At 39.0% G+C, this 15,462-nt stretch overlaps 1 protein-coding gene across 1 annotated transcript in view; it reads left to right on the top strand.

The window, feature by feature from the left end:
- Positions 1 to 15,462, top strand: part of khdrbs3 (KH domain containing, RNA binding, signal transduction associated 3) — a 128,695-nt gene that overhangs the window by 47,921 nt on the left and 65,312 nt on the right. Inside the window, exons 2-3 of the mRNA XM_033975260.2 lie at positions 3,680 to 3,804; positions 13,279 to 13,395. Of these exons, the coding sequence (XP_033831151.1) occupies positions 3,680 to 3,804; positions 13,279 to 13,395 (242 nt within the window). The remainder of the gene's footprint in view (positions 1 to 3,679; positions 3,805 to 13,278; positions 13,396 to 15,462) is intronic.

Here is a 15,462-nt window from a genome sequence, read left to right as displayed (position 1 = left end):
GTCGCCTTTTTTTGTAAGAGAAAACTCATTTGAACCAGCAGGTTGTTGGCATGGTGCACCTTGTGATTGATTGCCTCCCAAGTTTATTCACCTCGCTTTATAAAATTCTCCCTTATTTTGAGTTTAAGTAAGGAAAGTGCTGAAACTTTGAAAATACTTGAAGTATCTAAAATAAGTCTATTCATTTGAGCTAAGTCATTTTACTGCAAAACATCATTAAATAATGTTGCGGCTATAATCAGCATGAATAATATTAGTGTAAAACTCTTTAAAGGCCCTGTACCTCATATTTTTTATGTATTTGAGCAAATTGTATCCTGCCCCAGTACAGATATATTGTATAAGCAGCTCTTGAGGACAAAATAAGTCAACTGTGTACTGTCTGGGTCTAATTATTAGTCGATCATCAGAAAATGCACAGTTAGCATACTAGTTGTTACATAAACTCATTGCGGTGAGTAGTTAGGATGCTCAGAATGCGTAGGTGAGCAATACATTTTGATTTAAAATGAACTAGTTCTGTTTTTCATATTTTTAAGACAGTATATATCAGGTACATTGCCTTTAACTTCTGGACTTTGCTTTAATGAAATGACAGCGGTAATAATACAATGAGTTATTTCATGTTTAATATTCCTATTTTACCAAATTTTAAGGATGCCAAAGTACTGGCTTAGATTAGATTTTCTGCCTCACATTTCCCAGCATCATGTGTATAACCTTGCCTCAGTCAGTTTTTTCTAGCATTTTAGCAAGGAATCTTTTTATTTCCAAGTTTGAAAATAATGTGCCTTAAGCTTTCAAAATTAGGCATTGCACATCACACAATTTCAAACCACATTTGAGCAATACATTTGATGCTGCAGGTTGGAAGCGAGCCGCCTGGTGGAAAGGGGATGCTCCATCTTGGCATGTTGCTAGGCAATGCATTAATATTAATAGAGTCTTTTCCTCTGAACGTGTGCTTTCAGAGTCCCCCCCCTCCCAGGATAAACCAAAGCTTGGCGATATCTCCATCTCGCCGATAACTCCTTTTATCCCAGTTAAAACTCATATCAAAGCTTTTAATTACAGTCTGCAAATGTATCACTGTACCACTCGGATGAGCAACTACAATGAGTTTGGCTTCACTGATACGGTTTGCACTGTGTGACCAGGTCTAATTGAAATAATATATATGCCCTGTTTGAACACATGAACATGGGTGTGTGATGAAAACTCCCTGTTCAGATTTAACTAAAAATTCACATATGTTCAGAACCCAGATCTTTGACACTTTACAGCTGCTCTCTATCCATAAATAAGTGGATGTGGCCAGCTGGGGTTCAGTTGGTATAGCGTTGTTTCACCCTCCACCCAGATCAGTTTAGGGTGAGCTTACAGTTTTACAGTCATTGCGTTAACAACTTGAGATTCACATTCTGCACATTTTTGCTGATTTATTAACTGAACGGTAATTAAATAAAGGGACTGTACCCTATTTCGTCCATGTACTTCAGCGAAATTTGTTTTGTCCAACTACTGATATACAGTGGTCCCTCGTTTATCGTGGGAGTTACTGTCTAAAAAATTATCCGCAATAGGTGAAATCTGTGAATTATCAGCTTTATTTTTTACAATTATTCTATATGTTTTTGGCTGTAAAACCCCTCACCACACACTTTATACACTTTTCTCACACAGGCATTAACATTTTCTCACATTTCTCTCTTGTTTAAACTCTCTCAAAGTTCAAACCTTCGTAGGCGCCTTTGTCGGTGCAGAACGTTTCATCGACATTGTGGGTTTTATCGGGGAAATAACTTGCACACATACAGCACTTTAGAGTCACACTGCGATCCAACGTTTATGTAAATTTCTCTGAACACATTCTGTACTGTACAGGAGACACGGCACAGAGGAGACTGATGGACAATGTTCTACAGTCTGCTCTGATCTCTGAAAGCTGTGAAAATAGTTTATAAAGTCTTTATGAGGAGTAATTAGGATGGTTATATGTGTGAAGAAAGTGCAGAATAATATTGCAAACAGTTTAAAATGAACATGTTTTTTTCACATTTTTAAGCCAGTAAAAATCAGGTACAGTGTCTTGAGCCAAATGTATTTCCTTGGAGATTCTACTCTGCACTGATTACTTGTAATACATAAAATTTGCTCATACAGAGAGATCATAAACACTTTTTCTCATTGAAACAAACTTCATAAAAAGGACGATATTATTTTTCTGTTTTCATGCCTGTTTTTATTCACCAAAATGATTGTGCTCCAACAGAACGTGTGTAATAGAGTTGGCCCGCTGCCTCACCTTTCCCCTGTCGAGCTTTTAGCCTCAAGTCTTTGTGAGGGCTGTGCTGCACCTCTCGCTGCCCTCCCTGCTGCCCTCCCTGCAAAACCATTTTCCTGGCACCAAAACACAGATGTTATCCATCTGATTAAACGTTCAAGGTTACATCTCCAAATACATCAAAGTCTGCCTCTCCCAAAAGAAGCCAGCAGCGTGGCAGCAGTATTTTGGGTCGCTGTGGGGTTCTCTGTCCCCACACTGTGTTTTTTCACTCGCTCATGAAAGAAATGGGAAAAAGTCGTGCCTTTGCCAAAACAACTACGGCGCATTCACTTTTCTGGTTGTCACACGTTCACTTGTTTGCATGGTGGAATCCAGTTGATGAGAATAATAAGTCCACATCCTTGTAAATATGGAATTTGATTTATTTTGCCAACAGTTAACAATGAAACAAGCCAGTGAATACATGCCCCAGAGCTAATAGGGAGAATAACACTGGAGGAGAGAAAGAGAACTGATGGGGAGGGATGCAAGCACAGGCTGTAGATTTGCCTTGACTAGGGTTGTGAAAAGTACCAAAAACAGATACCAATTGATACCAAAACTAGTGTAGAAACTAGATACTCATTTAAGCAGGTATTGATACTGAAAAATAAATAAAATATTGGACTTTTCCTGAACAGGTTCCTTTTGAGTTTTATCAGAACATGGTATAATAAACAAATACTCTTATTCTGTGTTGAAAAGTACAATGTTGTCTAAAAAAGAGATTTTCAAATGATCATTTGGGTATCAAAATTGGAATCGAGTATCGGATATTTTCTTTAGTATTGAAATCAAGTTTAAATTTTTGCATTGTGGCAACAATTGTCTGTATTATACATAGTTTGAAAGAAGTGACATGAGCAATTCAGTTGCATGATGGGGTGGATTCTTCCTCCTGTGCCTCCTGTATCAAAACTTCCAACACACTTTACTCTCCCCAAAAATATAACAGCTGTGTTTTATTATTATTGTTGCAGATTCTAAAAATGTTTTCCAGTGTTTTGACATTTTTATGTTTTATTACATTTTGTAGAAAGTAACTTTTGTCAGGTTTGGAACTTTTTCTCCAAATAATTGGTGTTATTTGAATATTTGGCAGCAAGAAGGTTTCATTAAAAATAATCTTGCCAGCTTTTCTGTTGCCAAAAGATGATTGAATATTAATATCAAGCCAATTTAGTATCAGTTTTATTTCTACCATAGTCTATTCTTGAAGCAAAAATGTGTTGTAACTTACAATACATGGAAATCCTATTGTAATTCAAGTATTAATGCACGGTACACCTCCCATCTCCAGACAACAGTTTTCTTATCCATTTAAAACACCAACATTTGCTTTTGTCTTTTCAGAAATCGAAAAAATCCAGAAAGATGAGGGGAAGGAGGAGGAGAAGGAGAGGTTCATCGACGTCGTCATCAACAAGAACATGAAACTGGGACAGAAAGTTTTAATACCCGTCAAACAGTTTCCTAAAGTAAGTGTAACCCCTCCGACATCACCAGGGACTGCTGTTAGACTAGCACACACAGCTCCACAATCTGTGTTATTTATAGATAATGAAGCTAACTACAGTGACTGCGACTTCAATTTCTCCCAACAGCCACTTGACAGATTTTGAGATGCTTTATAAGTTATTAGATGCAGCGTGTAGCGGAGTGCTGTCTGACAGAACTGGGCTAGAACTATATTAAGGGGCTAACATTTATTTTTTTGCAATGTTAGTATATAAACCCAAGCATATAGGGAGTATGTTTCACTGACCTTGGACAATGACACTTTAATGCAGAGCTATAGTAATTTGCCAATGAATATTTATGAAAAGATACACAGGATTTGTGAGTTTATTCCATACATCTTAAATAGATGTGGTATAACGGTAGCATTTTCACAAGTTTGAAGTGACAGAATTTTTGATTAATGTAGAATTGCACATTTAAAGACCCTGTACCTGATTAGGCCTGTCACGATAACACATTTTGAAGTTCAATATATTGCTGAACTAAATATAAACTATGAAATTTTAGCATGATAGTTGTTATTGGCTTTACCACAACAGCGTAACTCAGCTCTGGCCTCTGGAAGTTGTGAAAAGCACTTATAAACTCACTGCATTGAATAATTAGGATGCTTGGAATGCATAAAATAAGTGTGCTATAAATCTGGACCACGCAAACTGAACTAGTTTAGTTTTTGGTGTTTTTAAGACAGTATAAAGTCAGGTGCAGCACTGTTTAATCGGATTTTAATCAAATCGTGAAAATTATTAATGATATGCTTGGGGAAAACAAAACTCATCACCTGCATAGAGTCTGATGTTAGACCTTGTGATGTTGCCCCTTGTGAGAAGCCTTTTTAGTAGAGCCCTGTCTGAGGACCTGAGGGCAATGCTGCACTAGAGGCTTCAGTGACAGTGAGTGCGTGGCAGAGACAGGGTATTCCCCGTGGGAGGGCCTCGGGCAGGTTGGTGTAAAAGTGCTGGGGTCACATACAGACATCACTCAAGTCAGGCCCAAAGAGAACAGGAGGATGTGTGGCCATCTCTGCATTGGTATAGTCCCAGACCACACAGGAGGTGTTTTTTCACACACTCTGAACACAACTGTAATGGGATTCACAGTAAAACACTGTCACCAGCATTTTAACAAGAATTGTGTCAAAACTGTGTCACCGTCATATCACCTTTTACATTAATCGTCACTTCAAACTGGGAATTATTGTATAAAGACGAAACTGCACGTTAACGCACAAACAGCTGCTTTTGCCAAATCAAGAGTAAAAAGTGGTAACAGGATTGTTTAAAATGCTAGAAAATGGAAACTCAACTCAAAATGCTTTTTTGCCATATTTACTGTTTACATTGCCTTGCTAAATATAAAATGTAGCATTTTAACATTCTTTGTCCATCCATATTTCTGACAGTACAATGTACTCACTAAATATGTATTTTAGTAAAATAGAGCTGCCTGTCTCATTGTTGGCTGATGTCTTTGATGTCTTATGGGATGACATTTCCTTTGTACACTGCTGTAAGTGACATTATTAAAAAGTGAATACCGTTAGTCCATACAGTAAGTAATATTCTACACATCATTGCAATGCAGTGATTTATAAGACATGAAATCCAATCTAAGTTATTAGCAACCACACAGCTATTTTCTCCTGGTGGTGTCACTTACATAGCCTTGAAATTCAATCTAGTTGCTAATTGGTGAAGCCAGTGTAGTCTACTAGTTATTGACATTCCCTGAGCTGAATCAGGTGCACAGAATGCAGTGGCTGTTTCTGTATGCAGTGTCACCTGAGGGGTGATCTAAGTCGTGCAGGTTCCTGGCTAAACAGATTTACTTTGACAGCTTTGATAAGTAGAGCCACTAATACGCTGTTTAGAGCTCCAACAAGCCACCGGAGGAAGACAAATTCAATTTGTTCCATCTGACAGGTAGCAATGGCAAGAGTGATCGGTCGGACTTGAATTGGTTTTTCTCCTGAGCCTCCAACATCACCTTTTGGCTTCTGGCATTGAAGTGGCACGGCCATTTTCCCAATAGCCATTTAGAAGCACACTGAGTGAGCTTGAATCCATCCTCGGCAAACACCGCGTTTTATCAAAATGAGGCGAGCAAGGACACGCAGCAGCAGGTTCCAGGCTGCTGATTCTCTGTGATAAAGCGCTCCTACCCAGCACAGATGAATGCCTGGACCTGCTCCGCTATTGGCACGAGTAATGGTATAAATGTGTTCTGCAATAGCACTGTAGACAAATCAAAGTCTTCTTTTCATCTTTCACGTTTGCCCAACGTCCAACCAATTATTTAGAAATCACATGATTCCATTGGAGCCACAGATGTTACGCTGATAGAGGGATGCCACCTCCTGCCATATAGTACTTTGCTTGGCAATTTTTCAAACTACCCTTTCCATCATTATGCTTTGACTCTTGGCAAAAGGGAATACAGCTAAACATATCCTTGCTGATCCTGATCCTTGCTACAATTCTGAATAAATGGAGGACACAGAGCATACTGGCTTGTCCTTAATCACAGAAAATGAAATTGAGCTGTTGAAGACCTTGACCAAAACAATTGAGATGGATTGGAACTAATGATACAGCTAATGATAGGCGAGTGTGTATATGTGCTACAACTCTACCACTAAGCCACACTGCACTTTGGATTCTCTTATTAAAGTTGGTTTAGGTTTCAGCCTTTAATTAGGAGTACTTATCAAAGAGTAAGTAAGTAAAAGCCTGGAATGTAGCTTCCAATACATACTTATCATCAAAGAAATGTCAGCGTATACATGGGATGGTTTTGTTGTGCTTTAAACCCTCGAGAAAGCCTTTTATGTGCAGCTCATCAGCGTGTGTGTGTGTGCGTGTTGGTCTTGTGTTCTGGCAGGGAACTGAGCGGCCCATTAGCCATGTGTAAGGAGTCCCCTGGTTTGTCTCCAGTGCTGTGGCAGTGCTGTGAGCCCGGAGCATCCATTCATCGTGCCCTGCTGTCCTCAGCACAATCGCTCTGTGAGCACACCTTTCGCCAGCCCAGCAGTAATACATTCAGTGTATGATGAAAAGATCTGAGGTGCCCCCACCCTACCCCTCTGCTCTGGCTGACTCAAACTGCCATCCCTCCTCCCCATGCTGCCTCTTTAGCTCAACTGTGATCAGTCATACACTTGTAGTAGGTGCTGTCTTTACACTTGTCCATGTGAAGGCTTTTTTCTGCTGATATGAACAAATTTGGGCAACAGTTCTATGGTGTTTGCACTTTGAAATGTATATTCTTTTATGGGGGTTATAAACTCTACTTGAACTGTATGTGACCCAGGCCTGGGCAATATGGCAATAAAAAACTGAATTGTGCTCCAACATACTTTTCAACACACATGATGATTTGAGTGAGTGAAAGTTGGATTTAACCAATCACAGTACACTAAAGGTATATGGATCATAATCATCCTGAAAACCTTGACCTTGTGTTAAGAACATTTTAACATATATTTATTGGCTTATTGCCCACAGCTCATGAGACGATGTAAAGAAAAGTGCCATTTTTCCCTATAGATAAAACCGCAAAACTCTAATTGAAACAGTGCACCCCTGCTGTATCTTTACTTTTACGCTCTAATTCTGATAACTTTCTACGGTCTATGCACCCTGTGACTTCCACGTAGGCTTATATTAGTGTGATTACGGACATCGCTGCCCAATCCTCTCACTCGGCCTAGTGACAGGATGCCGCGGTGCAGGCAGGTTTCCTGAGTCACCTAATCCTCGGTGTAACTACAGCATTAGCCAAAGCCTAAAGCATCTATCGCAGCGGGAGTCAGATGGGATCCTGATATGTGATAAACGGCAGGGATTACAATATAAAGACGGTGCTATTCAAAGGGATAGTGCATATGCGATGTTTTTAAATGTCCAGATTAAGTCTTGTGTATGACATTCACGAGCATTAGTCTGACAAATTGACCACAAATCTGCCTGAGCTTTATTTAAACAGCAGGAATGGACTAAAACAAACTGGTGCTTTATTGTCCATAGCATTCTCTGTTTAGGTGGTTCAGCAGAAGAGCAATCAGCTAATGGGTTCAAAATGGTGCTATATTTGGCCACAATTAGCATCTCCAACAACAATATGATGTCAGTTATACCAAAGACACCACCAGTGTGTCAGTTTAGACTTCTGATAGTTTGTATCAAATCACATATTTATCATCGCAGGACCAACCATAAGGTACCTAGTCCAAGGATGTGCACATTAGGGCTGCTGCTAGTTGTTGATTAGTCAGTGATAATTTTTTCCATTAGTCGACTAGTCACATTATTATTTCTATTGTACACTAAGACTTCTAAAATCCAGTTTTAACAGAATAAAGGTTGAAATATGGTGACTTAAGGCTTCTAAATAAAGAATATTTATAAATCAAGTGTATTGTTGAGGAAAATACACAACAATACACTTTTTTAACATTTTGATTGAATACATAATAGTAATACTTATACTTAAAATAATACTTGACTTGACACAAATGCCATGTCTTTGTTGTAAAAAGTATTTTCCGCCTACCTATTCCTGATAAAGATAAAAATGTGTTTTTTTATTCGATTAGTCATGATTAGTTGATTAATCGCTGCAGCCCTTGTGCGTATCGCCAACTGCAGTGGACTGAGTGAGTGTGACGTCACCCACAGCGTCCGGCTCCAGTCAAATGAAGCTCATCGAGACTAGCAGTTATAGGAGCGAAGAGCATCCGTGATCACTTCCCATTTGGAACGCGGCTTCTAGCAGATTACCCATGTCAGCAAACCTGGGAGAGTGTATCTGTGATAAAGTTGTAACTGACCACTGCACTGAATCATACTCTTAAAGGGACGGCAGTTTATTAGTTGGTCAAACTGATGGAGCTGGAATCAAAGCTTATCTTAATCTTACTCATTGTTTCTGAGCAAGACAGCCCACTCATTTTGTCACATTGAGTCATTACATGTGGCTGGCTGGTTTGGGCATCTGGCATAAACAACTTTCCAAATCAGTTGTGATGTGTGATCCCTTGATTGAATGGCATTTGTTTTAGTACATTCTTGTTTTGGTGAGAACAAGATTGCTGCACTGGAAAAAACTGTCACCAAGTCAATGCTAATGCAGGGAGAATGTATCCAACAAGCGTGCAATGTCAAATTTTGCAAACAACACGAGATCCTAATTACATTTGAAAAGTGTGGAAATATTGGCACAATGTTTTTGGTGACTGAAATATTTCTTTTGTATTTTTATCTCTATCATCGCAATAAAGTGTTTGTTTCACACAAGGCTTTAGGCAGAACGAGTGTACACAGCAGGGACAGCAGCACGGGGACATGTTGGCCATGCAGTGTGCTACCGTGGATCATTGTTGAAGCAGGGCACGCGTTGACTGATCTGGCTGATCAAGGCTCTATCCAGGTGAAGATGATGGATGTGCGGGACAATATTTGGACTCAGCACATTTTGGCTAACCTTTCGTCTCCCTTTCTGTCATGTGCTGACAATCTTTGCATTCTCTGTAAATAAGGCGACATAAATGTTAAGTTTTGTCTTCTTCTTTAAAAAAAAACAGACCAAAAGGTATTTACTTTTCTGCATCTGTTGTTTGTACAAAGCTTACTCCATTTCACTGAGACCAGAGATTTTAAATGTAGTTAAATGAAGGTCTTGGAGGAGACACGCTTGGCCTGGCTGCTTTGTTTAACCAGTGTCATCACTGCAGAAGCTCTCAAATTTGTCAGTGTGTTTCCTGATTTTAATTCTGTTTTGGGTGTTTTATTCCATAAAACACCATGTACCAGCAGAGTGAGCTTTCATTTTAGTCATCTTGTTTTTCAAGTTGTGTAATGTTTAAAAGCTTCTGAGAATAAATGGATAATTTGGTTGCTGTTATCAAACAATTTCTGCCTGTTGTAATTCCACAGACTTTTGTCTGTGTAGTTGGTAGTTGTAGTTTAGTCTATCTATTTGGATTATGAGATCCATAGTATTACACTTTGTTCATATTTCGGGACAGTCACAGTTGCCCTGGGGCAGAGTCAAACACTCAGCAAATTCCTGCGTTCATTCTGGTTGATGTAATGCCTCGCCCAAAGACACAAGCACATATTTTGGTACGGGTAGTGGAAATCAAGCGGCTATGTAATACGTCTTTATTTTGTTATTTTTAATGTTTTTTTGCTGGTTTCACCCTGATATGATACAATATTCCAGTGTAGCTCAGACTCAGAAGTCAGTCTTTTAAAAAGCAGAGAAATTCAACTTTGAATTATTGCTGCTCTAAAATGAAAGAACATGGAGGGTTGCATTTAGAAGTACAAGTTCACATTGTGTATTTCCTAGAGCAACTACATGTTCTGGTATTGTGAGATTTGAAATTGAAATAGCAGCTTTTTGGTGAGTCAGCAGCGATGGAACAGTGAGTGCCCCTTCTCATTTGAACCTTTTTACGGCTTGATGCTTTTAAACATGCAATATTACCTCTATTTTACAATGCGATTGCAAGAAAGGACAGTTTGCTATACTTAACTGGGCTGCAAGATTAGCAACCCTTTACAGGTGATAACACTGTACCATTCTATATGAAACCACCCAATTACCAGACTTTTGTCTGTGAATATGCTGCGCCCACTCTACAAAGGTGACTATGTCTTCTATACAAATCAGAGCAAGGTCGTTACATTGCGGGAGGCCACTTAGTCCTATTTGCAGGAACATGGTTAGATTCGACACAGTGGGGCATGGTATTTACTTTGAGGCTTGGGTTGAATAGAGCACCGCATGATCCAATATAAGCACTGGCTGTAATTATAGAGCCCAACACAAAGTAGAGAGAGAAAGGGAGAGACACTGGAATTGGCCAGGATAAAAAAAACAAAACAAACAAGTCAGTTACTGCATTAGAGTGAATCACTAAAGCTCCCGGCTCAAATCCCTCATTCAGGAATTGGCGAGTGCGCTTCCCTAATAAGCACCCAGTTTCAGGACAAAAGGCAGGAGAGAGAAAGGTGAGGTGTAGAACAAAAATGGTTGATTTTTTGTCCCTCAGACAGCTAATTGATAGCCAGGGTAGTTGAGGCAGACAGCTGTATAACTCATAGGTAAAGGGATAACCACAGTGGGGGAGGGGTGTAAGCACTGCTCCACTAATATCACACTGACCATCTCAAGCCTCTGCCAGCCTCTCAGCCCCTATGGCAAATCCTATTAGGAGAATCTGGGAGCGATTTCACTGAATAAACATTTCTAGTAGAGATGAACTAATCATGTTCAGAATCGGACCAAATGTATTGTTTACAGACATCAAATTTGTAATAAGTATAATTTAAAAATTGTATTTCCTCCTCAAACCTGGACTCATTAGTAAGATGAGGATACATTTGCAGTCACAGCATTGCAGTGTGGGTGTATGGTCTCTGGCCAGCAATAGGAACAGGAAACTAAGCTGTTTGCAAATGATTTGTGTAGGAGAGAGTGAATATTTTAGTTATACAGTGGTCATTTGAGTGTACATAGACATGCCAGCTGTTTACTTTAATTTGAAGTGGTAGATTGGTGTATGTTTTTATCTTGTCTTTCTGTAAAGTCCAGAACAAGAAAGTAGCAAAATCACTGTGTGAAAAAGAAAGCCACCATCTGTAATTAGATTAGCCGATCCATCCATTGTATTCTCACACTTTACTATTAGATGCTATCCAGCTTTGGACTGTCAGAAGACACAGGTGAGCCTGAAGAATGCCCAGGTGTGAGGAAGGAAGTGGAGATGGGGGATGGGGATATCCATCTACTGGTAAAAAAATAATCTAAACTTACAGATGGTAGCTTTAAAGTTACATTTACAAAAATAGTTTTTATTATGTAATACATATAATGTGATAATGTGTAAAATGGAGTACTTATTTGTCAAATGAACGGAATCTGCTCCCATCCATCTGCATGTATCTAATAGCTGTACATCTCTGCTAGCATCACAGCGATGCACTATCTTTGATATATAGAATGGGCCTATGACATTGTGCCGACACCCACATCCTTGGACACTAGTGCTTAGTGTGTAGGTTTTATGGCAAAAAGCCGTGACCTTGCAAAGTCATCTGAGCCCGGAAGCCTTTGATGGACGGTTTTACGCCAAAGGTACCGGGGTTCAGCACTCGCTCAAACAAGACCATCATGATTATTAATGTTCAAACATTCGGAAACGCTGTGTGCTAATATCAGGGAGCGAACTTGAGATTTCAGCAAAGCACAGAGATGCTGCAGGCTGTGGGACATGACCCAAAATGCTGGGAGAGGCATTAATGATTCATCTAATGATAATTCTGTTACTAATGCAAGGGAGTGGAATATATCTCTAGTCTGTTTGCAGTTTTCTTTTCACTGTCGAGCAGAAGCATTCACAAAAATATGGATTATAAAGATTTAGACTGGATTTACAAAATTAATTGGAGCATTAGAACAAAACTTGGGGATAAGAGTGTCAGTCAGTTTTCTGTACCATCCCTGCACAACTACATTAGTTGTATATACAGACGAGGACTGGGTCATACTGCAAAACCAACTAATCACTTTTTTTTTGCCCCATATTGATCAATCATGATTTTTGATTCCATTTTTGTTTCTCAACAAGATTTTTCAGACACAGTACTAGTTGATGATCTGTCGAATGAAAGGTTCCAAGTTAATAAGTGACCATTTAAAACCATTAGTTCGTAATTCAGTTAAAACAGAACTAAATTGTAAATAATGGTTAAATATGTATTTTCGGGGTGTTTAAAGCATCCATCCCCTTCCTTTGCTGTCTCTAGGTGGAATACCACTCTTGCAAAAATGGCAGACATCAATTCGAAGATAATTTTTCTGGCCAGCGCTGGCTCTTTTTATATCTGGCTGAAAGTTGCTTAGTTCTGCTTAAAAAAAAATAAATAAAAAATCACTATACTGCCCTATTGGAGACAATTAGTACATAACTGTTTTGAAGAGAAAGACGCAACCAAATCCACTAACTTAGCAGATAACTGCTCAAAAACAAAGAAAGATCTAGGTTTTTCGCACCTAACTTCATGCTAAAATACTGCATTACCTGATTTACCTGAAAGGTTCCAAAGCATCAAGTCTCAAATATAGACATTTTTAAGCATACCTGGCTTCTGCTGACTCAAGTTCACTTCAGAGCAGCAAATTGGATTTTGTTTGTCGAGTAAGCATAACAAAATCATATGCAGATTGTTTTATACTTCCTTATTCAACATTAAAGCCGGAGATGGTGTAAGAGCTGTTGAAAGCATGTCAAATAAGGCCCCATACTGTTTCTCCCAGCCGTCAGGAGCCCAACGGAGCGTTATGTGATTGACATGACGCATTTGCTTTGCCATCTCCGCATGCGCACATTTGGATTGATCTGACTGTGTTTCTCTCTTCTGCAGTTTAACTTTGTGGGCAAACTCCTGGGGCCACGTGGGAACTCGTTAAAAAGACTACAGGAGGACACCCTCACCAAGATGTCAATTCTCGGCAAAGGATCCATGAGAGACAAGGAAAAGGTAATACTCCACACCGCTGCACTCACTTTTTCACTTTGAACTTCATTTTAACTTTGTCTTCACTGTCACTGCTGGAAGTTGCTTGCTGTATGTGATTCATACATATAAAGTCCAAGATGGTTCAGTCAGGAACATCGAGTATTTCATTTCAGTTCAATTTTTGTGGCATTGCAACTTTGATTTTACCTTTTAATAATAAGATTCTGTTCAAAGTTCACACTTTAAACACTGTCTAGAAGAGTTGACAAAAAGACTGACTGAACTAACAAAGTAATAAAAGAATCAATTTCACAACATGTTCATCCATTAAACATCCATTAAAAATGTGATTTTATTTGATTGTCCTACATCTTGCAGCCCATTGCCTGCCTCTGTAAATTTGCTGAATGTCTCCCTGTGCTCTTTTACCTTTTTTATGCTGTGCCTTCTTGTTTGAAAAATCCTACAACGTCTTGAAGTTGGCATATCATGCAAAATCAAGCTTCAGTAACTTTAACCCTGCTGTAATGGTTTTCTCTCATCATAAGCATCGTCAGTTTTATTTTTAGTCATGTATGTTTGAGTGATGTAACCCTTTTAAAAATGTGAAATGTTTAAGGAATGACTTTTCATCTGTATATTTCATGCAAATTTGAAGTTCTGTAAGTTCATTAGATTATTTTCTCACAAGTAGATGGCAGATGTGAAACCTTCCCCCCCTCCCCTCACCTGGCCTTTGTTCAGGCTCACCTCTTTGGTCTGTCTGGCCGAAGCTGCACACTTATCAGACAGCAGTAACATAGATATCATCTAGTGATGTTATTTGAGAATGCAACACGGCCGGGTCAGCCAATTTTATTACAAATGGTAGCAAATGGTTCCCTTGAGGAATAAAGTATTGTAAGAAGGTTATGTTTACTTTTTGGTGTTGATCTGTATTCTAGATTTTGATTTACTTTGCGGCCTTGTTTCTTCTGTTTGTTTTTGTGAGTAAATGTTTTGTGTTGTGCCAATAGTAAAATTATTTTCCCATTTATGTGCAATGTCTCTATAGAGCACAAACACCATCCATTTTATTACACCTTTTTTGACAGAAATTCACCCGGTGACATGCCACTTCCAAAAACAAATCTCAAAAGTAAATGAAAATATAACCGTCTTGGAGGTCAAAACCTTTTTCAATCTTAGCTCTTCAAAGCAGAAATGTACCAGATCAAATGCAGCGTGTAGAGGCATTGCTGTCTGCATGCTTGATTCAGTTTTCTTTTACAAGCATTGGTATAGAACTCAAAAACACACATAAATAATCTCTCGCCAATGATTTTAATGAAGCTGATTGCGTGCGGATATAAGGGATCTAAGTGCGCCTGTTTAGCTCGACGCGATTGATTGCCGATCGGGCGGTTTAAATCGACTTGTCAGCGTCTGCCCTCCTCCTGTTTGTCAGGGGAGATTTGTGAGACAGCGTGATTCTTGCTATCATACGGGCGCATTCTTTTTGATTACAGCGATCAATAGTCTTTGATGGCCGTGTCGTGCTGAGGAGCTGTAGAAGAAGAAGAAGACATGTCATGTTCAAGTGCTGACCTCGTAGCGTTCACATGTCTTCACCAGAACAACGAGAGATTTATGACGGACACTTTCCCGGACCAGGACGCAGCGCACAGCAAGGATTCTATGTGTTTTTTTCTTTTTCATTGTCAGAATGTTTTTTATATCCCATTGCGGTGGTCTACTACGTGCACTATGTCACTGTTTCAGCCTGGTGTGTGGTTAGATTGACTGCTGGTTGCTAACAGTAAGTTGAACATCTATATTGAAAAGGGGTTTCTTGTAGGGCTGAGTGATATGGGAAAAAAATAATAATAGATATGGATAGTCATTTCTAAAGTCACAATTGTTTTGTCTACAGTCTAAATTACATTGTCTCAGAGAAAAGTTATTACCTTGGTAATAACATGAGTAATTTAGAAAGTATTATTTTCAGCCACAACCTTGATTTGTTATGTAATGCTTGATACCTTCCAGTTATAATACAGTAATACTCCATAACCCCTTTTCATATATTTGCATACAATAACAAAGCTT

Source organism: Periophthalmus magnuspinnatus, chromosome 11, assembly GCF_009829125.3.
Source record: "Periophthalmus magnuspinnatus isolate fPerMag1 chromosome 11, fPerMag1.2.pri, whole genome shotgun sequence".
Classification (NCBI taxonomy): domain Eukaryota; kingdom Metazoa; phylum Chordata; class Actinopteri; order Gobiiformes; family Gobiidae; genus Periophthalmus; species Periophthalmus magnuspinnatus.
The sequence above is the reverse complement of the archived record's forward strand: the minus strand, read 5'-3'. Positions and strand labels throughout refer to the sequence as shown.